Below are 26,655 nucleotides of genomic sequence, written 5' to 3' on the forward strand. Positions count from 1 at the left end.
GCGTTGCCGCATTCCTCTCGATATTTCTCCCCGTCAGGTCCATCCTTCTGCTCTCCTGGTCTGGAGGTGGTCCAGACGTTGTCGGGACATTGGCCCTTGCAGTTTCAGAAATGATTGAGTCTGCAGTGACCGTTCCCTGGATGTAGGGTGGGTCCTTGGGGGAGTGCTTGTATTTCTTCTCCGTCCTGGGTATGACAGGTTTACAAGTCGCAGGTTCTTTGAAGGCCTCTCTGCCTTGTCCCTTGATGCTTTCGAGCATTGGCAGGTACTGGCTCCTAGTTTGTATGGGGAGCAGTGTTTCCACGAGGAAATCCGCCTTAGGCTGTTCCTCTTAGAGTTTTACTCTGAACGCTGATGCTGCATTCTTGATGACTTCATTGAAAAGTCCAATGTCGACAGGCGGCGAGGGCCTCGCCGGATATGTGTCCACTCCCTCTTCTGGACTCTCAGCTTCGAGGTCCTGCCACTCTAAGTCCTGTTTGTCCGAGTATGTCGAGCCCTGGAAGGTCCTCTGGTAGTCATCTTCCTCCTCCTCTTCGTAGTAGGGAGTGTGATCTTCCGGATAATCCGGATCTTCCTGGCTTTCCGGCGGTGCCTCGACCTCGAACTCATCTTCTTCCTCGACTAACTCGACCACCGGTGGCTTTGGCTTTGACGGGATTGTATACTCTTTCATCCTTTCGTCGAAATCTTTCTTTCTCTGCAAGATGTTCTCCATCTCTGCCTGGAGTCTTCTCTTCTTTCTTTCCATCTCGGCCGCCTGTTCGGAGCCGATTGGTTGTGCCAGTCTCTTTGTCTGGTTTGATGACATCGAAACTGGTTTCGGCGTCGAGACTGGTTTCGGCGTCGAGACAGGTCTTGCGTCCTTCGTCGACGAGGTCTTCGGCGTCGAGCGTCCCTTTTCGTGGACGTTTTTCGACGACCTTGGCTGGTCAACGCCCTTCGGTGCCTGGGAGTCCTTATGTGAGGATCCGCTGGCCCTGGGTGTTGCCGTGGACACCGGAGATTTCGGCGTTGGTGTTTTCGGTGTCTTGCCCTCGTTTTTTCGAGAGTCTTGGGCAGACTGTCGAGAGTCTTTCGGGGCTTTTTGGGGCGTTGAGTCTCCTACCTTTTCTGGAGTCTTCGTATTATCGGTCTCTACAACAGTGTAGCCGTTGTCTTCTTCGGCGGCGTAATCCTCCTCGTCGGTCGAGAGTCCCAGGTCTCGAAGGGACGGTGGCTGGCCCTTGCCCTGCATGGCGAAGTTAGCTCTCCTTTGCCTCTCTCTCACACGAAGGGTCTACGGCGTAAAGGCGGAGCAGGCGTTGCAGTCCCTGCTTTCGTGGTCGACCGGCAGGCAGAGTTTGCAGACTGGATGTTGGTCTTTCTGCGCGTACTTGTGGTGGCAGTTCTTGCAGAATTTGAATGGTGTGTTGTCCATCTCTTGCGTTCAGGGGGCCCCTGATTGCGCATTCTCTTCTCGACGTCGAAGTTCTTCGAAGATCCTCTTCCTTCGTCGTCCCCTTCGCTGATGTAGTCTCCCCTAGTCTTCTCTTCTCTTTTCTTTCCAAAACTTGGCTTTTTGGCTTTCTCTTTTCTCCAAATCACTGGAGCCCTCTCGGGAACGATCCATACCCAACGGCGGAAAAAAGAATCTGAAGATGGCGCCCAAGGGTGGGAGCTTCCGCAGGAAGCATGCAAACGTCACCGGAAGGACACAACAAGCATTTACAATGCAATGGTTTTGCCTTTGGAAAGGTTCGAGGTATTGGCATTGCTCATGACATTTTTTTTTTTACTTATAAATAAATGGCATTGTTATTTACATTGCCAACGGCTGACACTACAGGTGCAGGCACACCCGTCCAATGGCAGAAGTACTGAGGCTGCCATGAATCTAGAGTTCTGTACTGCCATTTACCAACCTGTGTTGGTACATGAGCCAGATGGAGACCAGTTTCGAGGCCCCCTTAAACTGAAGGTGCTCCGACCCCTTGAGTCCCGGCCCAATAATTGACGCTACTAGAAATGCCCCTTTTCTAAAAATCTTTCACTCCAAAATCCTGGCGCTTTCCACTTCTCGGGACATGGGATGCGGATACCTTTCCTTAAGACACTCACATTCTCTTAAAATACAGTAAATATTTCCCCTGGCCTCCTGGTAGGGCTAAGAGGTGGTGTGTGCGCATTGCAAGGATACTAGGGTGAACTTCCATTTGAATGAATGAATGAATGAATGAATGAAAATTATTTGTAAAGCGCGCGACGGCCAAACGGCTTCCTGGCGCTGGGAGCTCTAAAGAACCGGACAGACAAGGCCAGGAGGATTAGCAGGGGTAGGCCTGGGCAAACAGGAAAGTTTTTAGCGCTTTACGAAAGTGGGAAAAGATAGGGATCGAACGCATAGAAAGAGGAAGGGAGTTCCAGAACCGGGGGGCAAGAACAGAAAAACGGGTACCACCGGTGCGAGATTTGCGAAAGCGGGGAACAGTGAGGAGGGCAGAAGATGAAGAACGGAGAGTGCGGGCAGGGGTGTGAAGAGAAACCAGAGAATTGATGAAAGCCGGTCCAGAGTGATCAAGGGCCCGATAAACAAGGCACCCTAATTTGAACAGGGATCTCTGCAAGATGGGCAACCAGTGAAGGGATTTAAGGACGGGAGTGATGTGATGGGTTTTGGGCAAGTGAAAGATGAGACGGGCGGCCTGATTCTGGATAGCTTGTAAGCGGCGGGTTTCATAAGCTGGAATGCCGGCGAACAAGCTATTGCCGTAATCAAGGCGGGAGGTGATGAGGGCAGAAATAATAATTTTAAGGGAGTCAAGAGAAAAGAAACGAGAGATTTTCCGGATCATCCGGAGGGAGAGAAAACAGGAGGACACCACGGCACTGACCTGGCCATGCATGGACAGGTCCTGTCTAACCTTGATGCCCAAGGTTTTAACGGAAGGAACAGGGGTGGGGGAAGGGCCAAGAATGGGAGGCCAGAAAGCAGAGGACCAGGGGTTGGATGAGCCGCCAATCAGAACAAGCTCAGTCTTATCGGGATTGAGCTTGAGGTGGTTGGCGCTCATCCACCCAGAGATGAAAACCATGGTGGAATGAAAAAAAGATAAAGCGTGAGAAGATGAGGAAAGATCAAAGACGAGCTGGAGGTCGTCAGCGTAGTTATACACAGAGACCCCCAGCTCAAGAAGGGAAGAAATAAGAGGGTGAATGTAGAGATTGAAGAGAAGGGGAGAAAGAGAGGAACCTTGGGGGACCCCACAGGGCACCGGGAGGGGGGAAGCAGAAAAGCCAGGAAGGTGAACAGCTTGAGAACGGCCTGTCAGAAAGGAAGTGATCCAGGAGAAGACAGTGCCTCGTATGCCCGCTGCGCTGACACGGTCCAGAAGAATGTTATGGTCGACCGTGTCAAACGCAGCGGACAAGTCGAGGAGGATCAAAGCTTGGGGAGAGTTGACGTCGGCCTTGGCTTTAAGCTCGTCAAGGACGGCTAACACCACGGTTTCGGTCGAATGACCTGAACGGAAACCGGCCTGGTGAGAGGCCAAAAGCTGGTTCCGTTCAACATAAGCAGAAAGACAGGAAGTAACATAAGATTCGAGAATTTTAGCAAGATAGGGAAGAATTTGCTAGCATTTCCTGCTGTATGAAAATTCTTGTAATTAAAATAACTTTTCATCGACACCTTGCTCATCTCCCCGTGGAGGGAATGGCTGTTCCACAGCACAGTGTTGTGTTTCGGAAATACGTGCTTGCATATCTCACCAGCTGAGATAAGAGCCTTACCTAGAGTGCGGCGGACAGGATAATCCACCAAAATAAGACTGTATTCCATCCACGTACTGCAAGTGCCATACAGCCTAATGCCCTTGTAATGTGGCGTGCCTGACGTTTGTGATGGAGTATCCCGTCCGCCAAGATCTTAATAAGGCCCTGAGTCTAAATGCAAACCTATGAGCTTCTTAAGTAAAATAACAGCGTTGCCAATGTCTCCGCCGCTGCTCTCAGCCATTCAGGGTCAACGCCACCCAGCCTACTGTGGTTGACCCTACACAATGCCTATCACGTAATCACCACCTATGCTGCTTCAGTTAGGTGATCGGAGGTCAATGTAACCAGGGCTGTAAATGTCTCTGCTGCCCCACTCACCAGCGCAGGATCAATGCCACCCAACCTCCCCTGCTCCACCCTACATAATGTCTACCAAGCCATACCATGACCTTTATGCGGCATTCTTAGGACCTAGGATGTCAATGTAACCAGGGCTGTGAATGTCTCCGCTGCCCCTCTCACCAGCGCAGGATCAATGCCACCCAACCTCCCCTGCTTCACCCTACATAATGCCTACCAAGCCATACCATGACCTTTATGCGGCATTCTTAGGACCTAGGATGTCAATGTAACCAGGGCTGTGAATGTCTCCGCTGCCCCTCTCACCAGCGCAGGATCAATGCCACCCAACCTCCCCTGCTCCACCCTACATAATGCCTACCAAGCCATACCATGACCTTTATGCGGCATTCTTAGGACCTAGGATGTCAATGTTACTAGGGCTGTGAATGTCTCCGCATCCACTCTCACTAGCACAGGATCAATGCCACCCAACCTAATGCACTCCACCCTAAGGACATACCGTGCATGTAGGGTGGAACACTGCTACCACCTAAACACGGTGTAAGCCGCTCCCATTAGCTCAGGAGCAGATTCACTGAAATTATGAAGCACTGAAGCACCGAATCATGCAGCACTATTAACTACATTATTTGGCACAAAGGGCAAATTATGCAATACAGTGCAGCACATTCTATGGCGATATTATTTCACTATTTTGTCATTTTAACACACATTTATACTATGTGGGTAAATATTTCATCTTATTTCCACCAGGAACACCTAAATATAAAAAGTATCTATTAAAATTGATCATCTAAAATGTGCAGAGGGTCTGCCATTGTGCTGCACCGCGTTTCGATCTTTCTTTAGTGAATGTTTAGCCGTTTCAGCTAGAAACTATTTTTGTTTAAATCTGCAAATTATGAGGAGATGGTGGTAACTGCGGCAAATCTATAATCATGCAGAAAACGCAGCAGCTGCAAAATCGCATAATTCCAGCGACCCCTGTCATAGGGTGTCACTATAACCAAGATGCACCGGACCTCGAGCCTTTCCTCTAGCAAGAGCTTCAAAGCAACCGCGCTCCGTAGTGAGCGCTACACAAATCAACAAACATAAGGATATTTGCCCAGGTTGGCGTTGCCCTTCCTGGTGGAAGAAACCCTTCTTTAAGACTATACTTTTCTCCAAAACCTTGAAGTTGGCCTTCTGTCGCCTGGCCCCATTAATCGATAGCTGAGACGAACGGTGGCCCACGGGGGACATTCCCCGTCTAAATAAGTAATATACAGATTGGAACCGCCTCTAAAGGCCGGGCCCTTCCGAATACCACAATTCCCCTTCTGAGCACCGAGGCCTTGGGCAATCTGGTGAACGCTGGTCTTAGCGCCAGCCTGACCCTGGGCTGCTTCTCAGCGCTTGGAAGAGAGCTGCCTGTCACAACAGAGTGATCATGAACCCAGGCAATCTCTGCCTTACACACACTCGTGTTCATCATCTACGCATTCTCACGCGCACGCACTCTTTCACTTACCCACCCAAGCACGCCAACATACTTTCATTGATGTAAACACTTGTGCACCCATGCGCTCTCACTCACATCCACAGTCACGCACTCGCACTCACTCATGCATCCAGACACTCACTCGTTCAAAGCAGGGCACTCACACAAATGTGGACATGATCGTACACTCACACTCTAGGGCTGACAGACACTGGCACAAGCTACCTCGCGGGCTTCTACTCACAAACTTTACACTTTCGACTCACTTCGGCAATGATAGATAGTGCCAAAAATAAACCCCGAGTCTGTTCTGCCGCTGCTTTCTCTGCACGCCCTTGTGTGCGCTGAACAGGGCGGCACCTTTGCTGCCTATGAATACCAGCCGTGAATAAAAAACACCCAAACTGGGAGAGCCCTTCAAAAATAACTCCTGTGAACTCTGAGCGTATACACCCTTCATGACAATCCGCCTCGAGGCGCTACAGTTTGCAGGTCTATGCATGTCTACACACTCAACCATTCAACTCCGGGAAAGGGGACAAAGGAGAACCTCTTCCCCCGCCACCCAAAACCCGCACCCAAGACCCAGCGCGAGGCCACTCACCACCAGATGGGGTACCCGGCCAGCACCCGGGTGCCGCCCACCGCGCACGAGACCAGTATGCCCAGCAGGTACAGGATATCCATCAGTCCTGGAGGGGGGGGGGGTCCCGGGCGGGGGACAGGAATTCAGGGAGCCCGGTGGAGGAACATCCAGGGAGGAGAAAAAACACCAGCGGCACCCCTCAACGAGCAATTAAAAAACGCGGTCTTCCTGGCGCCACAACCTCTGGCAGAACAAGGAAAGGCACGGACAGCGGGAGGGGGGGCGGGAAAGGAACGGACAGCGGGAAGGGGGGGCGGGAAAGACACGGACAGCGGGAGGGGGGGGCGGGAAAGGAACGCACTCACCTGGACTTCTTCCGGCGGCCGTGGTGGGCATAATGACGAAAACAAACACCCCCCCAAAAAAAAAAGGAAACTCCGCCCACCGCCCAATGACGATGCAAAAAGGGTGGAGAGGGAAAAAAATGCAGGAACGCCCACGAATCTGGTCCGGCCATGACGGACAGATATCTGTTCCAATGGCTAGCCTCCATTTATGGAGCTAGCCAATGGAACAGAGGGCGGGACTAAGTAGTACACTGTAGAGACATAAGATTTCTCCTGGGGGTGGAGCTAGGAGCTCTGTGCCCCAGGCGAAACCTAAAAAGGTGGGACGTCAACGCCCACCTGGGCTACGAAAAAAAAAAAACGTAAAAAAGACTATTCCGGACCCAACCACCAGACCGCTGAATAATGCACAGCATAGTGAATCCAGAAAGATTCACGCTGCAAAACTGGCCACATTGCGCGAACCGCTACGGAGAATAGGCACATGCACGGCGACACTCAACCATGCTTCACAGTGAGCCCACACACTGGGCTAGACGATTAACCAGATGGCACATTTCCTAAACATCAAGGGGAGGGGAATGTCATGGTCGAGCGCCAATTGTGCACACGACCCCACCAGGCACCATACTGAGATAGTTTATTAATATAATTTGCTAAAGACGTTTGGACGGATATCTCTGCAGAGTTCGCCCCAGTTGTTATGACGTTCAAAGTTGAATTGATGTTTTTGTTACAACAGACACATCTGCTTACCCATGTCACGCACTCACCAATGCAAGATCTACTCATGGTACCCCGGATGACTAAGTATACTAGCAATGGCACGAGCTAACGTACTAACATGGAACATACGCGGCATGCACACACCCACGCAGCCCTACTCAATATTCGCCTACCTCCAGAGACATTCGGCAGGCATTGCCCTATAACAGGAAACGCACATGACACAGGCAGAACTAGACAGAGCGCACGCTTTGGAGAGGGCAGCTGTATGGCACTGTGTACTCAGCGCACGCGAGAGGCACGTTAATCTGGGTGAGGGCGGGCACCCTGTTTGTTTGTGAGGACGTGGTAGTAGATCACGAGGGCAGATACACCTTAGTGCAAGGGCGACTCAATGGTCAAACGATACTACTGGAATCGATATATGCCCCAAATGTAGACCGACCCTCCTTTCTGGTAGGTTATCACAAGCTTTAACCCCTTACGCTGGGCTTCCCTGGCTGCTGGGAGCGGACTTCAATTCGGTACTCAGCGTTGACACAGATAGATCGTTCCCCCCTCTTAACAGAACCTCTGCTGTGTCCAACGCTCAGACACTCACAGACCGGCTCTCACATTGGGCGTTGTTGGATGTGTGGAGCGTTCTTAACCCTACTGAACGTATTTACTCCTATTACTCAGAGGTGCATAACCTACATGTATGTCTTGACAGGGTAGTGTGTTCCCAATCGTTGCTCCCACTAGTCACGAAAACAGAATACCTAGGGCGGAAACACTCCGATCATAACTCCCTTTGGATGCAACTTAGTTGGGAGGCGGACCATCCCCCCATATGTTATGTTATGTTATAAAGAGCTTGTAGTGCGCACAAATACTCTGGAGTGTCCTGGCGCGGAAGTGAGCTGAGGTGAAGCAAGCAGGAGCCATTAGCCGGACTGACTGAACAGATATGTCTTTAAACGTTTTTTAAAAAGGCGAAAGTCTTGCATGAGCTGAAGATCCGAGGGAGCGCATTCCAGGCCGTTGCAGTTTTAACAGAGAGAGACTGGCCCCCAAACGTGATCTGCGGAAATGTGGAGTAACCATCCGCCGTAGGGAAGCAGACCGCAGAGATCGATTGGGCACATAAAGAGTAAAGTGCCTCCTAAGATACACAGGACCCTGGCTATGAAGGGTCCTGTGCGAAAGGATAAGGGCTTTAAATTGTACCCGCTTTGCCACCGGCAGCCAGTGCAAATCCCGCAAATGCTGCAGCATACTAGATTTCCTGGAGATGTTACACAGGAGTCTAGCTGAGGCATTTTGTATGATTTGCAGTTTTTTTAGAAAATACCCCAGAATGCATTGGCGTAATAGATGCGGGAGAGTATCAAAGCACGGGCCACTGTCTCTTTGGCCTCTCTGGGGAGCAAAGGAAAGAACCTTCTCAGGGCCAAGAGGGTGCCAAACCAAACACCCGTAAGTTTCTTGACATGATCAGCAAACCGAAGATCCTCACTGAACCACACCCTTAGGTTTTTTGCCGGGCCTCCCTCAGAATTAGGGCAAGGAAAATCTGGAAACCTAAGGGATTGCCGGAAGGCCGGTGGAAACTGGCCGTTCAAGAGGACCTTCGACTTGTCCTCATTGCACTTTAAATGGGCCTGCGCAAGCCAGCGGAATACGGACGCTAGGCACATCTGGGCGATGTTGGTATCCAGATCCGAGCCCTTCCAGGTAAATAGCAACTGGGTGTCGTCCGCATACGCTATGATTTTAGCGCCTAACTCTTTTGTCAGATACAACAGCAGAGAGAACCGGAGGGGATTTAAATTGTACACGTGTTGCGAAGGTGCAGGTAATGCCAGACACAGTCTGTGCATTGAGATTCTAGCGTTGGGAAACCCTTGCTAGCTGACAGTGCGCTAAAAGAGGCTTTACAATATTAATAATTCAGATCGCACAAGACGAGTTTATGAGATTCCTGCTGAGGGATCTGGGCAGACAGGAGACCTGTTGCCATCTCTCTGCCTTCATAAAGACTGGGGGGGGCCTGACCTGCAGCTGGAGATGCAACAGCAGAGAGAACAGGAGGGGGTTTAAATTGCACACGTATTGTGAAGGTGCAGGTAATGCCAGACACAGTCTGTGCATAGAGATTCTAGCGCTGGGAAACCCTTGGTAGCTGACAGTGCGCTATATGAGGCTTTATAATAATAATAATTCAGATCGGTGAGTGCCCCCCCCTTGCCGCACCTCACACACACCCATCAGATCTGCAAAGCCAGCGTAAAAAGTACGACTGGGTGGAGTGGCATTCCTCTCACTGGGGCAAGAGGCAAGAATGAGAGGGCTGGGGAGAGGTTCAGAGGTGGGAAGAAGAGAGAAAGGGAAGAATAGAGAAGAGTAACCAAAGGAACAAGCATTGGCATAGCCAATAGGTCTCGCCTTTGTGACCTTATAAGCGTTTAGCCATGCAACAGTTGATGTTTTTGCACCAAGGATATTGTGCTGCATAACTAAATACTAATAAGGTCCCAAAAGCGAGACCTATTGGCTATGCCAATGCTTGTTAATCTGTATGTGGCACAACTCGCAACGGTAATCCATTCTTTTGGACTAGAGGTGGTGTCATATGCAGACGATACACACATTTTGGTTACCATGCCCAAGGGGCTGGGCTCATGGTCAGAGAATGTCCGCTGATGCATGTCCGCAGTGGCAGACTGGATGTCTGCTAATTTCCTCAGACTTAATGGGGAAAAAACAGAGGTGATGATATTCGGATCAGGGACAATTAAATGGAACAGTATCTGCTGGCCTCAATCTCTGGGATGCTGTCCTGTCCCCAGCGAAAAAGATAAGAATCTGGGAGTCCTGATGGACACTGAACTTAGTCTCAAGGCCCAAGTGAACCTTACCATTTCTACATGCGCCTGGCTTATAAGGATGTAAAAAAATCTTCCCTTTTATCCAGCGTTCAGCTAGGATCCAGCTTTCACTTGCCCTGGTAATGTCCAGACTTGATAACTGCAATGCCCTGTACCTAGCGGATAATAAGAGCTTACAACATAAACTCCAGGTACTGTAGAATGCATTGGCAAGACTCATTCTGGACAGTGCCAAAAAACAATCCACCAAGAAGGGACTAGAACATCTGCACTGGCTCCCCATTGAACAACGTATCAGTTTTAAATCACTGTGTATGGTCCAAAAGTAATTGCACGCTTCCTACCCCTTGAGGCTGAAGACTAAGTTCAAATGGCATTCCCCTAGCCATTTACTTCGCTCCTCATTTCAGAGGCAACTACTGGTACCAAGAAGAGGAAGTAGGGGGATAAGGCATTCTCAGTGGCAGCGAGTAAGCTCTGGAATTCCCTACCCCTGGAGCTTAGATCAACCCCTCTCCTGCTCTCGTTCAGAAAAGCCCTTAAGACATTGCTGTTAACAGCTCTTTACAGCTAAACGGTGAGCTGAAGTTCTCTCGCTCTGTTTCTGGACTCCGTGGTTTTTACGGCCTTTCTCTAGCGCTTTGATCAAAATCAAAATCAATCAAATCATACGATCTGAGCCTGGGGTTCCTTCAAATGGTCAACTTGCTATACAAAAATCCCACGATCCTGGTGTGACTGGGGCCGCACATATCTGATGCCGTACCGGTGCGCAGAGTCACCAGGCTGGGGAGCTCCCTGTCCCCCCTACTGTTCGCACTTGTGATAGAGCTTCTAGCAGAGGCGATACGTAGGACACTGGGAGATGTTATACCCCTGTGGGATACGATACACCAAGTTCACTTTACACAGATGACCGCTTACTGGTCTATGTGAAGGACATAAAAAACATACCTGATCAATTAGTGCAACTCTTGCAGGAATTTGCTGCCATCTTGGGACTCTGAGTGAACGCTGACAAATCCTGCATACATGCGTTCCGTGAGGGAGGTCAAGACCCAGGATACACTCTGAATGGTACAAGAGTACAATAGAGAGAGAGCACCTTTTGCTATCTTGGGATCCAGATATATCGCCAGACGAAAGACTTGTTTGACGGAAACCTGGGGAGGGACTTAACAGCAATCCGGTCGCAAATGCAATTCTGGAACACACTTCCGCTGATGGTCACACGCAGGGTAGCGCTAGCCAAGATGGTGATCCTTCCCCGACTCCTGAACTATTTCGCTAATTTAACTTTATATATGCCTTTATATATTCCGGCAACCTTCTTTGGTAAGCTCACTAAACCACTCAGGGACTTTCTCTGGGGAAGCGCCCGACATAGAATGGCACTAGCAAACCTATATTTGCCCACTGATGAGGGAGGCCTTGCTGCGCCTTGTTTTGAACACTACTATTTGGCTGTCAAACTGCAGTGGATATACCGCTTGCTCGTGGACATGGCGACCACGCTGCCACCATACTCGCTAGAACAAATAGTCAGACTTTTCAACCCCGCCACTAAGGCTGCACTGCCACCACCGCTCCTACTAGCAGTGGCATACAAATGCTACCGCAGGTGCCTATATATTACCAGAACCATTGTCCCCTATGCGCCAGCGATACCACTAGAGGGATTTCCTAGCGGGCCCACGGTACTCGCGTCCCTCTCACTCATGGAATGACGTGAAGCCGATTTACAGACATTAGGAGACCTGTACCGGGATGGGGCACTCATACCGTATATGTCCTTAGTGGAAGACGAAGGGCTCCCACCAGGGCAATTCCTCACACACCGCTCACTGGTAGCAAGACTAACTGCCAGATGGGGGGACATAACCACAGAGCTGAGCCTGCACCTCACCATGCAGTATTTACATGTCATGGGGTGTGGAAGACACCTTATACGCTGGTTCGCAGAGTCTCTCCGAACTCATGCGGCATTCAGCTTAGAACCGCTCCGCCGTAAATGGGAGCTGGACTTGGGGCGACAATTAGCAGATAAAGAATGGGAACGGATGCTCAAGAGTCCAGTACACATACTTAGAAACATGAGATTTCGACAAACCCAATTATTCATTGTTCATAGGGCATACCTCACGCCTGCAATGATCAACATGTACTTTCACTGCACTGATGCGACGTTGCCGAGGTGTGCTGAACAAGTGGCTGAACTGATACACATGGTATGGAGCTGCCCTAAAATACATACATACTGGCACACAATAGGCAGACTGCTACATGCATGCACAAGTCGCGACATACCCTTTGAATGGACTGTATACCTACTGCACCACTTTAGGAGGACCCCTGCCACAAAGGTAACATCCAGGTTTCTGGGCCTGGGGATAGTGGTTGCTAAGTGCCTTTTAAGTAAACGATGGAAAGGGAAGGACCCACCTCACACGTGCGTGTGGCATTGCTTGCTGCTAGCATAGGCCAAAGAGAAGGGGATTGTCATTCAGCGGGAAGAAACACTGGGAATGCGTAAAGAACCCATAGCAACCCAATGGGAGGGCTTCCTCCATGCACTACAGCAGGCAGAAGGAGGAGGTCCTGAGGGGCGACCCGAGCGGGAGGAGTGCGAACCAATAACGGGAGACACGCGCACCACCAGGGAAAGGTCGTGAAATTTCATGAACACATGGGAGCTAATGGACTGCCTACATAGAAGCGGACACCGCTGACAGGAGGGGACAACTGTTAGGTTGATCAGAAATTGCTAGGGAGACGCGTGCAGGGGGCAGAGGGGGGGGATAAGTACACATAAACCGGTCAATGTTGTTGTTGTTGTTTTCGTTCATTGTTGCATCATCTGTTCGGAAGCCCACGGTGAATGAACTGGAAGGACTTTTGTGGGACATCACGATCGCGCTGATACTCCAATGTAATTAGCTGTAATTCTATACAATACGTAACTTTGGTCGAAGACCAGGGGCTAACCTTGATCATTCACAGAAGGAATTGTATGTTATCAACTGTACGCCTAACACAAACGCAAAGAGAAATGTATGTCATACTGATGATTGATGGCTGTACCTGTATCACAGCCCAACCTCTTGTCCCTTTTTTCTCCTTTACTGTATAGACAGCTACCCAAACATCTGTTGCCTTTCATAAGAATGCAAAAAATCAATAAAACCAGATTTAACCCCAAAAAATTGAGTACTTCACAAGAAAATAAAAAATAGTTCCCGAAAAGTAGACACTAGAAGAGGAACAGAAGCAGCCAGTCAGAGGTGGTAAACAAGCAATGATCCATGGGATGGAAAAATACTAGCTGGACGGGCTAAGCAAATAAAGACAGCAAATAAAAAGTGAATGACAAGACAAAAAGCAATATCAACAAAAAAACCAATAAGCAATAGACTGACTACTTTCCTAATTCAGCTTTCAGCATGTCGCCAAGAACTTTTCCGCGACCAGACAGCCCTGGGATGGAAGCAACGAGGGGAGGGATGGGTGCAACCAGCAGCAGCCAAGAAATGATCAGTACTTGGTCCATGCTCCAGGGAAGGGATAAACACAGGAAGAGGATGTGAAACTAGCACACACTGACCAATGTGAATCAAGGAAATGGCAAAGACGATGAAGCCTACCAATAGTAAGTAGTGTGTGGCTAAAAGCTCCTTTTTAGATTATATTTTTAAGGAAAAAAAGATAGTCACAAGCAACAGCGCAGGCATGCTGTCCCAGGCGAGATCTAAAAAAATTGGAAAGCCTCTCAATATGCAAACCAAAAATACACTTGTTTTTTAATCTACTTTTTTCACTCTCATTTTCACTGACATCACAGAAAGCAAGCGCTATTGATACCTCTAATTTTGAGTGACAGCAACTGTTTGTGATCCCAGTGTGCACGGTTCCTCATAGTTGTAGGGCTCAAATGCAATGTCATTAAGTCACACAGACATGCCATAAAGATTCTTCCTCAAGCTATGTTAAGTCCCAAAGCATTTGTTCAATCAAACCTGGGTGTAAACAAAGAGTCCCTTTACAGCTTCTGCTGAAGATGCTTAATGTAAATATATGAAAAAGCTGACCATTTACAGTAGTGGTCCTATTACACTGCCTGGGGTGATAAGGAATTTGAAAACAATACAACTAGAGCAACTATACTAATCAGACATCTACAGTAAATGCATGCGACTGATCACAAATAATAAATAAAAAGATGTGGTGGCAATGAAACAAAGTAAGTCGTCCAAACTATTCTTACACTTCCTCATGAGAAGATAGGTCTTCATTATCTGTGGTTTGTTTTAATGCCTCTTTCTCCCGTCTCTTTTTTTCCTTCTTTTCCTTCTTTGACAGTGTCCGCTTGAAGTTCTGGATCACACCCTCTTTTTCCAGTTTCTCTGGTCCATTGCTTTGAACCTTCTGAAAACAGTATTAGAAAAAAGATCAACATTGATATGTTTATAGGATTTCAAAAGAGACTAAACACAGAGGATGTAGAGCGTGCTTATCCAGAAAAGTGTGTGCAAAAATATTAAACAAAAGGCAAATGACAACACCCAAATAAATATTCCTGCAGAACGGTAATGCCTTGTCTGGAAGAGACCAAATCTAGCTGCAGATTCCTTACCTTTGATGCTCCCTGGCAAAAGACTGGATCTGGAAGATCCAGAGTGAGCAGTACCACTGCACACCAGTAGGTGGTGTATTTCGTCTCTGCATGCGTCCGCGGCGTCCACGCCCGATGTGATGTTCTCAGGACCTAAACAGGCGTCAGTCAGGCACGCTGAGGTCAGTTTCTTTTCACGACTTTCCACACCAGAAGAGCGGAGCCATGAAGAATACTGAGCAATGGTGGGGAAAACTAGGATCATGCACAGGATCAGCCTGATCCCGAGAAATCTGTTCGAAGTATGGGGAGGATGGGTGGTTCGGTAAGGAATCTGTGGCTAGAAAGTCTATGCCAGATAAGGCATTACTGAAGGTAAGTAATTTGTTCATATGATAGAGACTCTAGCTGCAGATTTCTTACCTTTGAATAGAGACCCAGGCAAAATCATCTTTGGTGGTGAGTCTGTGGACCAATTTAACACGAGAAAGTCCTGCATGACCGAACAGGCAAAGTGATCATCTCTACGGACATGACCGTCCAGACAGTAATGGTTGGTGAACATGTGCAGGGAAGCCCACTTTGCTGCCTAGCAGATGTCCAGGACTAGAACTATGCGAGCTAATGCAGTGGTTGCACCTTTAGCTCTGTTGGAACAAGCTCGCAAACCTTCTGGATGTTGCTTCTAGGTCAATGCTCAGCAGATTTTAATGCAGAGCACGACCCGTCTGGACATTGTCCACTTCTGCACAGCCCTGCCTTTCTTCACACCAACATAACCCTTGAAGAGTTGGTCGTCCAACCGGAATTCTCGTAGGCGGTCAAGGTAGAACGGCAACACTCTTTTGGGGTCCAGACGGTGAAGTGGCTCCACTTCTTCAGGGGGATCTCTTCTTCCTTAGAGGGATGTGGTGGAGCGTAATAGGTAGGCAGTGTGATGGATTGGCCTACGTGAAATGAGGTAACCACTTTTGGTGGAAAGGACGGCATTGTGTGAAGTACCACTTGGTCAGGATAGACTGATAAGTAGATAACAAAGCCTGCATCTCACTTACTCTACAGGATCGTCAGAAGCCAGAGTGGATAGTTATGGAGAGGATTGAAAAGAGCACACATCAAGAAAGGTAAAACAAGGTTAAGGTCCCAGTGAGGTATGATAAACGAAGGAGGACAGATGAAAACAACCTTTTTGAAACCAATGTACAAAAGAGGATTAGAGCAGAAAATGTTGGTTAGGCAGCTGAAAAAAGTCAGAAAGAGCAGACGGATATCCCTTAAGAGTGGCCACAGCAGAGCCCTGCTGAGCAAGAAAAATAATGAAGAGTAAAACTGCAGAAAGGGGATCAATGTATTTTTCTGCACACAATGCCACCATTTTTTTACAAGGGAAGGCATAAATCGTCTTGGTGGTGCGATGCCTGGCTGCCAAGATGATGTTACAGACTTCGGGAGTCAGGTCGCAGGCTGTCAACTGGTGCCCCTTTATCTCCATGAAAGGCGTTGAAGACTGGATAGGTTCAGATGGAGGACCATACCCTGCTGCTGTGACAGTAGATCCTCCCAAAGGGATAGCCTGATCAGAGGATCAATGGCCATGCTCAATAGCTCTGGATACTAGACTCTGGGCCCAATCTGGAGCCACAAGGATGGCTTGGGCTCAGTCATTCTTAATCTCCTTGAGAACTCTGGGAAGGAAAAGTATGGAGGAAATGTGTATAGGAGGCATGTGCTCCACTTGAGATGAAAAGCGATGTCAAGCTTGGAGCCGCTTTGGAAACGCCAACGGGGAATACCGCTGACCGTGCACGTTCTCGTCGGAGGCAAACCGATCTAACGAAGGCTCTGCTCTCCCCAATGTTGAAACAAACCTTGCACAATCTCCTGTAGGAGACACCATTAGTGATCTGCTAGGCGTTGATGGTGGGTTTGTCCGCTATAGTGTTCAGAGAGCCTGCCGGGTGTTAAACCACCATGGATATGCCCTGCTGTTCCAGCTATGTCCAGAAAAACAAGGTCTCTTGACAAAAGGTCCACGACCCCTCCCCACTCTGTTAGTTACAGTACCTCATGGCAGTGGTGTTGTCTGTGAACACCTGCACTAGCCTTCCCTTGATGGAGGGTAGAGAGGCATTCACTGCCAGTCGGATGGCACTGAGCGCCAGGAGTCTGATGTGGAGTCCAGATTACACCAGAGGCCAGGGTCTTCGGATCTCCACCTCTCCCAGAAGGTTGCCCCAGTCCAGGAGTGAAGTACCTGTCATTACTGTGAGATCTGGTTAGGCAAGAGAGCGGGGTCTGCCTCTGACCGAATTGCAATTTGTGAGCCACCACTACAAATCTTTTTTCAGTTCTGTAGGAAGGTGGCTACCTGACTATGGTTACCCCAGATTTTTTGCCTTGTGTACCCTAGGTGCATAACTAAATTGGCTTGGGTCACCTTATCAGCCTCTGTACAGTGCACTATAGGTGCCCAGGGCATAGGTGCATCCAAGGCCTACCAGGGGCTGCAGCATATCTTTTGCCACCCATGGCTGGCTATCCAAAATTGACACAACTGGCTGATAACTCAGCTGGGGCAAGGTGGTGTAATCACCCCTTGCTTAGATATAGTATACCTATATCTAAACCTATCTGGACACATATATACCTATAAGTCACTCCTACAGCAGGCCTTAACAATCCTGGAGGCAGAGTGCTTGGTTTTATGTGAGATGGTGCTCTAGCATGAGCGGAGCCTGTCTGCAGCTGTCGGGACCAACTCCCTTAGCTGTTCCGGGATAATGCCATACCATATACTCTTAAGTGCATTATAATCGATCGCGGTTATGTGCTAACTTTGGTTTGACATTATCAAAACATGTCGTGTTTGGTGTCATACATTTTGAAATACTACCCCCTCGCCAGTCCTGGCGACGGGGGTAGCATTCCACCCTTCTAGAGGGAGAAGACATGTTACTTTACTGAAACGCAGTTTATTTTTAAAAGAGCCTCAGCATCACAAAATGGACGCTTCTGCCACAGACACGAGTCTGACCTCCTGCTGCTGACCGAAACTTGGCAGAGGAGGCCTGGACAAAGGGTTTCCTGTCGCGGGCAGGTGTCACACCACCCCAGACAGGAGATAGTGGATTGTAGCAGGGAGGTTTGAAAGAAACCAGACAGTGCCTGGGGAGCACAAGGCTTCCCCTTGCATAATCCGGTCAAACCGGTTCTGGGGCACACCAGCCCCAGTCCCAGCGCAACCCTGGACAAAGGGAAAGGGGTGTAACCACCCCCTTCCTGGGTCCCACCCATGGGAGGGACCTAGCAGGTAATCCAGCCCACCACATTGGTATAAGAGTGGGAGCAGTGCTAAAGCATTCAGATTATCCTGACTGAAACTTATGAAACGAAACTCTGGACCCTTCGACATCCTACTCGACGTAGAAGACTGAAGAATCTCCCATGTGGTCAAGGAGTGACCACCCTGTGCAAACAGGCACCATCCAGTACCTCAACGTTTGCTTTGTTGCAGTTCCCGCCGGAACTCGAGCGACAGAGTTCGACAAGACCCAGCGTTCCTGCCTTCTAACAGCCCGATCCACAGTCCCTGCAGAGCTGAGACCCGTGGAGGCGATCTGAAGCGTGGGGCCGGCCATCTTGGAAAGACCACAAGGCGCTGACCGTGCAGCTTCCGAGGCTCCCTCGAAGCTGTGCATTGGGGCTTGAGAAGCCCCAGCCCTGAGCCACTCCTGCACCGAAGCTCACCCCTCTACACTCACCGAGTGCTGCGTGGGGCCCTTCTGCACTTTTTGGCTCAACGCGTTGGTCCGGTCGCTTGCCCGTTGGCTTGCGGCCCCAGTACCGACGAACCTTTGAATTTGACCTGCCAGTCCGGTTGCTCTGGACTGGCCCTCGCTCCCCTGAAAAGGAGCACCCGCTCTGACCTTGCTGGTCCTGAGGAAATAGAAATTTTATATGGCCAGTGTGTCCCCCACTTGCACCCTATCCATGTACCTCTGCCCCATGTATGTCCATGTTATCATGTAATTCCCATCTCGTGCCTGTAATAATAATGCCTCTGCATTTCCGCTCAACATTAGCATGTCAGTTATTAGGCCCTCTATGAATGAAACGTTAATTCTGCACTGAGGCCTACGTTGCCAATGCATTTACATGGTACACGTTTGAACATCGAAAAGCACACGTTTTTGTGGCCCAGCCGAGCCAGGCCCTGAATTCAGGCTCCGAGCCTCTTCGGACTCTGAAAGCTGCAGTTTAGGTATGCATCCCTGACCTCTCCCTTACTCCCTGCTCAGCCGAGAGGTGCCCGGCCTGGCCTGCCTGCCAAGACGGTATTTTCCTACAGTTATCTACTCCGCTCCGCAAAAACACATTCCAGTCTAGTGGAAGGGGTAAACATGTTCCGCCTGCAGAGCATAGGGCCTAGCCTTCCTGTCTCCATTCAAGTGATTTACTGAACCCGCTGCCATAGAAGGCCCATGGCCCCACGCAATGCACGAAGAAATATATGCACACACTAGCATTTATTGATGAACAGCCTTTGCTCGAGAGACCTTTACTTCAGACAATACATCCTCCAAACACAATATATCAGATATGCCAAAGGTGCAGGTCGTTCTGACATCCCAGACTCCTCTACTAGTGCTAAAGTCAGCTCCCCCCAGTTCTCCCCAATTACACGTCAGTTACACGTCATGACCAGTTTTGCGCGCACAAGTAGGGTAAAGGTTCCTGCTGACCCTGCAGACCTCCTCTATGCATCCACCCACCTATGACACACCTATGACTCATCAAGTGAACATCCACGTATACGCCTTTTTACACGCCTCTTTCACGCCCATGTGTTCTTATCTCTGTCTCTTTCACTTGCTCCGCCTGGAGCGTTCCGCCTACTCTATTCATTGCAATTGTATGGCTTTACTATATATAATGTGTTATGTGAATAAAACGTCAGATGACGACCCTTCCTGAACCTTAGTGGTGATGGAACCCGATTCTCCATTGACTCGAGTCATTGTATTAAAGCCCTTTTGACTCGGACACCACGGACTCTGCCTCTCATTTTATGAGCTATCCTTATTCCTCATTAATGTATAGAAATTATGACAGGGTAATGTTTTATTTACCACAGTCCGAGTACTAAGCGATCTTCGAATCCTGCGTGGGTTGCGCTTGCCAAGGGTTGTTTGCTCCAATCCGGAAGCAGACACCGCCGACAGCGAGAGCCTTAGTGGGACAGCTTGTGATCCACTCCTGAACATCCTCGGTGCCCCAGAGTCCACGTGGCAGCGGAGAGAAGCTTCTCGACAACCACCTGATTGCGCCCGACATTGCCTGGTTCCTTCCTGGTTCCACCCTGGTCACTGCTGAGTGACCCAGACTCTGTCCCCTCTGCTTTCAGGTACTCTACATCTTCGATCCACCTTTGGATCACACCGGACACTTCTCTTCTCGACGCCTGCAGCATCTTCATCTTCAGGCACCATCGACCTGCGTGACTAAACCAGACACTACTTTGCACCTGTGCACCCGCTTCCTGTGGGTGAGGTAACTCAACAACGCCGGTGCTCCTGCACTGGTACACACCTCTAGTGTATATGTCTAAAGTTTCGTCCTTCTAGGTCAGTCGGAAGGTTCCTTTAACAGTAACTTTGTAACTTTTACGCACCCTTGACTTTACATTGGTGCATGCGTGTGCTTTAAGCGCTGCACCCAAATCCCGCGGGCTTATCCAGACTTCAGCATTGCTAGTCCCGATTAGTCCCAGCGATTCCCTAGGCCCTAGGCCTAACCACTGTTCGATTAGTGATACTTATACCACTATTTTAGTATATGGTTTGCGTGGCCCCTGGCCTCATCCATAATTGTGCAACTTTCATATGTTTTACTGTGCTTTTGTTTAAACGCTTGTGCTTCTAGACTCATAAAGAGTATAGAGGATTATTCTAGTAATAAATACATATATTTTTATAATATATAACTTGTGTGGTATCCTTTCATTTGATATTACAGGATTGTGATTGGTAAAACAGCTCGCTTAACACGACCTCTTGAGTTAAGCCTTTAAGGCTGCTTAGTCCATGCTACCATTAGGATAGCTTGTCTAATAAGGTTGACTTACAACCAGACACCATAAGGGATTGTTTGGACTGATACAAGGTGCCCCCAGAATTGGAGACATCATATATCAGGCCCACTTCTCACAAGTTCCCTTAGAGATTTGGACCATGTTGGAAAGGTTCCAGTGATGCTGTGCCCATTGAAACTTCAGGTTCCACTGCAGAGTCTGCATATGCCATCAGGCATGAGTTACCAGCAGGACGCAGGGGGCCATGAGTACCAACAGCCTCAGGCGCGGTCTAATCGAAATCCAAGAAAGAGACTTAAACATCGGTATCACAGCCTGACTATTCTGAATCCGCTGCTCAGGAGGATAAGACTGAAACTGCACTGTGTCAAGACCAGCTCCATTGAAAGGGAACCTGAGAGGGAGTAGGTGTAACTTTGGCAGGTTGATAGTGAACGTCAACGAGTGCAGGAGGTTCTACATAGTCTGGTGGTGGGAGCCAAGAGCCTGGGGCGAGCCCTGCTTCAACAGACAGTCATTTCCACAGATGAGCTGCAACCACCGCCATCATCTTGGTCACCAGCCGAGGGGCGCTGGTAAGGCCAACAGGGAGCACATAGAACTGAAATTGCTCGTGGCTTACTGTGAAACGCAAGTAAAGAAGGTGGGCAGGTAGGACAGTAATGTGGAAACAGGCGTCCTGCAAGTCCAATGCTACCATCCAGTCACCTGGACCCAGGGCAGACAGGTCCTGAGCTAACGTGAGCATTTAAAATTTCTCCTACTTGAGGAAGTATTTGAGGGTCCACAGGTCTAGGATAGGGTGAAGGTCTCCATCCTTTTTGAAGACCAGAGAGTAGCGTGAATAGCAACTGCAGGAAACTTCTGGCACCGGCAAACTTTCTATGGCTCCTTTGGTCAAAAGAGCAGTGACTTCTTTGCAGAGAAGGGATAGGTGATCAGCCGATCATGAGATAGTAGCTGGGAGGGGCAGTTGATGGCGAATCCTGCTGCCAGCTAGATGCCCATGCTGGTAATGCGGCAGATTAGGAGGAGAGGAGGCTGCAGCTGCTGGGAGCCTGGGAGGGGGTAGGGAGTGGTGGACAGACCATACCGCTGGCTACTTGGCTCACGAGGGCTGTGGGTATTGCATCATCAGCCACGCAGATGCTGGGGAGCATGCACAGCTTCGTGGCTGGAAGGGAATTGGCGCAACTGGAAGCCTCTTCCATAGCCACTAAAGAAGTGAAAGGTGGATTGAGGGTGACATGGGGCAATAAACAGGCCCAAGGACCTGGCCGTAGCCCGATGGCCCTTGAAACACTCCAAGCAAAACCAAAGGGGATGATGGACGGAGTGTTGAACATTGAAAGCACTCACCCCCAGTCAACTGATCTGGGTTTAATCCATCATTCTTTAGTTCACTCCGCCACCCCAGTTCAGATATAGCCATATGCAAATCAGTCTGACCTTGTGCCTCATGACATGTCTTCCCTGGACCAGAAACAAGCATCCTGGGACCGGTTTCTGGTTCAGACGTGAGTCCTGTGCTCTCCATACCACTGGAATCAAGCTATCCTGGCTGAAGAGGGGTGAAACCTCGAAACCGGTCCTAGGATGTTTGTTTCCAGTCCAAGGAGGACCTGGCTTGGCATTTCAGGCTGGACTGTTCCCATTGGCCTAGGGTCAAGACTGATTTGCATATGGCTCGGTCCAACCTGGAATGGCATAGTGAGCAAAAAAACAATGGATTTGGGCCCAGATCTCTGTACTGGGGTGACTGTATGACATTGTTCTGCATTCGGTCCATCAATAGTTCTTTTAGCATTTGTCATCCTGAGTGGGATGGGTATGCTCAGACGTGAGTCTGTGCTCTTCATGCCACTGGAATCAAGCTATCCTGGCTGAAGTGGGGTGAAACCCCGAAACCGGTCCTAGGATGCTTGTTTCCAGTCCAGGGAGGGCTTGGCAGTTCGGGCTGGACTGTTCCCATTGGGCACAGGGTCAAGACTGATTTGCATATGGCTGGGTCCAAACTGGAATGGCATAGTGAGCAAAAAAACTATGGATTTAGGACCAGATCTCTGTACTGGGGTGAATGTATGACATTGTTCTGCATTCTGTCCATCCATAGTTCTTTTTGCCTAGAAACACTCCAGCACCAAATCAGCCTTGTGTCCGAAGAGGCGGAAGCCATCAAAGGGAATGTGTATAACACAGGATTGGACATTCTCCGAAAAGCCAGTCTCCTCAACCAGGTGTGGGACCTCAAGGACACTGCCGATGAAACCTCTCTGCTCAGAGAGTTAGTCCTGTCAAGTCCACAATGGATAGTGAACCATTCTGCATATCTCTGATCGGCAACAGCCTGAGAGAATACGGCCTGGGCCTCCTCCTGGACCACTGGCAGCACCTGTGCAACTGATTCCCACAGAGCGTGGTAGTAATAGCTCAAAAGGCATGCGGTGTTCACAGACCGCAAAGCCAGGCTGACGGAAGAAAACATCTTCTTCCTCAAAGAGTCCAGCCTCTTGGATTCCTTATCCTTAGGAGCAGTAGGGAAGTCGAGGCTTGGACCACCAAGCTCTCCAGGGCAGGGTGTTAAGTGAAGAAGTTTGGGTCCCCTGGGGCGGGGCAGTAGTGGCAGGCAATCATACTATTCCCCGGAGTACTTACGTGGGATTTGGACCAAGTCCCCACAAGAACGTCAGCGAGGGCATCATTGAACAGGGATCGTGGTTCTGAGGGGAGGACTCCAGGTTGCAGCATCTCTGTCAGGACCTTAGTCTTGAGTGCCACTGAGGGCAACTGAAGGTCGAGGTCTTCAGCTGCGATCTGCTCCGCTACTGCATAAGAAGCTCCCTCCTCCATAGCCACAGTAGGGAGAGAATGCATACCAGCATATGGAGAAGTAACCAGTTTGCTGACTTCACCCAGTTCCTCACACCAGTTCATCTTCGAGTTTTCTTCATAAGGATGGTATTCCTCAGGGTCTAGCGACCGCTTCCATTACTCCCAGTGTCACAACCCAGGAGATTAGGGCTCAGGCTCTGATCTGGAAGGCAAGGCTCCTGTCCGCAATGCCCCTCCAGCTCCGTACTAGAGTTAGGGATCAGAATAGGGATGGTGCCAGCTGCGCCGGAAGCATCGGGGACAGTCGGGATGGTAGACCGGCGGCGGTCCAGGAGCAGATCCTTGGGAACCAACTGGAGCCGGGGACAGAGTGGCCAGAGCAGAACCCGATGGGGCCCCTTCTGACCCTGCGGAGCACTAAGACGCACCAGTGGGGTCAGGCCATCCGAATATGAGGCGCATGACCTCCTAAAACTCCTTAAGTTGGGTGCGGGTAGATCCAGGTCCTCGAAAGTGGGGGAGGCGCACAGGGGGCACAGGCGCCAGCTGTACCGCGTATTCAGGTCTTTCAGTGTCGACAATCCTCGTCAGCTGACATGAGGAGAAGTCGAAGATCTCTTCGAGTTCTTCTTCTTGCATCAAGACTAACCCAAATGTCCTGAGGATTTGGAAATGGATGAGGATCTCGGACTCCATACCCGCTCCTGGGACCTTACCCTCAACCAGGACCTAGAGTGTCGAGGTATCGCCCACTGAACCGACATGATCTTAAGGGACCGCTCCTATAAGGCCTTAGGATTCACGGCGTGAAGGTCACAACACGACTTCGGTCGAGGACATGCTCGAGACACCACAGGCATACAAGATGTGTATCCGTCAAGACATCCGTCGATGACAGGCTCCGCTGGGCTTGAAGGCGGCTTACCTGGAGGACATCCCTGCCATACCAGGAGGAAATGAACCTCAAAAAAGTCGACAAAAGTCAAAAACGTCCAGTCAAACTTTGATTGAAGGGGTGAGCTCTACTCCGGATCAGCGCTGGTTGGCGCGAAAAGAACGGAACTGATGTCAGCAAGCCTGGATACCACCTATATGGGTACCACAGACGTCACTTCCTGCACGGATGACGATACCGACACACGTGGAGCCAACCAATGCCACCTACAGTAGAGCATGGGAAGTGCTCACAGAAAATCTTCCGGATGCAGTCGGACGCAAGGGAAATTCAGGCAAGTAATCTGTGGCTAGAAGTCTATCAGATTCATGTGTTTCTTGAGAGACAGACTTTTACTATGCCTTCCAGAACACCACAAACACTATATGAAGAACTCTGATTAACAAACATAATAAATATTACTCTTGACATGCATGACTTTGTGTAAGAAATTGCCCTTTTCACTTAGTGGAGCTTCAAAGAATTTTCACCAAGTCTCTTTTTTAGAAGTCTGTCCTTACAATGCCAATCACATCTTGCCATCTGTAACAAAGCATTTTCCTTGAGGGTTTTGTTCAGTTAAACAGAAACGCAACAAAATAGAAAACGTATGTTATACTTGGTGCTATTGTGCTTAATAGAGCGTACCTATGTGCGACTTCGTCGTATAATAACTGTTCCATTCTGTGGCCCTAATCACTATGCTAATAAACACATTTTCAAAAAAATAAATCTGTAACAAAGCAAGAGGTTTCTGTAACGACAGTCTGAATCAGACTACAACAATTAACTGTGCATTTAAACCAGAACTAGACACAGTGCAATAAATTTGTAAGATCTCAATATATGTGAGGGAGAATTGGCATTTAGAATCCATATTCGTACAGTCTAGAAGAACAAAAGCCATCAATCTTGAAAGATTAGACTAAAATAATATTTTCGGTAGTTGAAGAAAGCAACAAAAGTGCAACCCCACAGAAGGTTATTATTGAAGAAACAGAGTTTTTACCACAGAAAAAAATTACACAGCTTTACACTGCTCCATAAAATTCCCAAGTCTAATGTTTTAATTTTAGGTTCAGCTTTTCAGTGGTCTGTCTATCTTATATTAATTGAAGGACCTTCATGTAATGTCTACCACAACTAAAAAAAGAATCAAGCTTGTGCACGTTTAAATACACAATAATAATAATGTAACACTCATAAAATAAAAAAAATAGTGTGTTGGACAAAGACGAGGTAGAATAAATACGAGGAAGAACGCATATACTTGGTCCATGCTCCAAGGAGGATTGAACACTTAAAAGGAAGAGAAGATTGCAAATGAGACGGACAACAAAAGAGTGACCTAGACAGACTGTGCAGGATTTTGAGATTTGCACACACAAAAAAAAAATCTGCAGATTTGTAAATAGCCTGTGCATTTTATCAAAAGTGCCCACAAAATTTGAAGGATGCAACTCTCCGTGTCCGTGTATTGGTCCAATGGCTCACCACTGGGCCAACAGGAGGGTCTCACCGCAGGCAGGCAAGGTGTTGTTTGTTTATTTTCTCCTCAACCGTCTGCTGTTCATTCAGCGTGGCTTGGTCGAGGATAATGGTGAAGCGTGAGCAGAGAGCTCCGCATCAGCCCGCAATTTATCCACGGAAATCGTACAGCCGGGGCCGACCTGCACATTCCCGGAACCCTAGTGTGGGTCCCTATGCTGCGGGGTGTGCCCAGGCAACGACTGAAGACTGCCGGTGCTACAGGCCGGGAGCGGCGGCCTGCGGAGTGGAGCGAGTTGTGGAGTCCGCAGCAACGGTGAGGAGGGCAGTCTGCGGAGAGCCGGTGAGCCGCCCGGGTGTAGGGCTGAACCCCCGGACGAGAGACTGCTGCTGACCCTGGGGTCTGCAGAGTGTTGTGCGGTGAGGAGGCGCAAGAAGCGGTGGGATCCTTGCAGACGGCGCCTGAGACACCAGAGACGTGGCTGGGTAGCGCCGGACGGCCCCCCTCCCCTCATCGAAGGGCGAATACAGGAGAGTGACCTGAAGAGATCGCGAGTGTCGCCTGATCGG

The 26,655-nt window shown here is 49.3% G+C and overlaps 1 protein-coding gene across 18 annotated transcripts in view; it reads right to left on the bottom strand.

Moving 5' to 3' along the window:
- AFDN (afadin, adherens junction formation factor) overlaps positions 1-26,655 on the bottom strand; it is a 2,152,715-nt gene that overhangs the window by 1,936,260 nt on the left and 189,800 nt on the right. For all 18 annotated transcript variants that reach the window (XM_086927064.1, XM_086927054.1, XM_086927053.1 and 15 more), the window contains exon 4: positions 14,393-14,553. In XM_086927064.1, coding sequence (XP_086783190.1) covers positions 14,393-14,553 — 161 coding nt within the window. The remainder of the gene's footprint in view (positions 1-14,392; positions 14,554-26,655) is intronic.

The sequence above is a fragment of the Lissotriton vulgaris genome, chromosome 6 (assembly GCF_964263255.1).
Source record: "Lissotriton vulgaris chromosome 6, aLisVul1.2, whole genome shotgun sequence".
Taxonomy (NCBI): Eukaryota; Metazoa; Chordata; class Amphibia; order Caudata; family Salamandridae; genus Lissotriton; species Lissotriton vulgaris.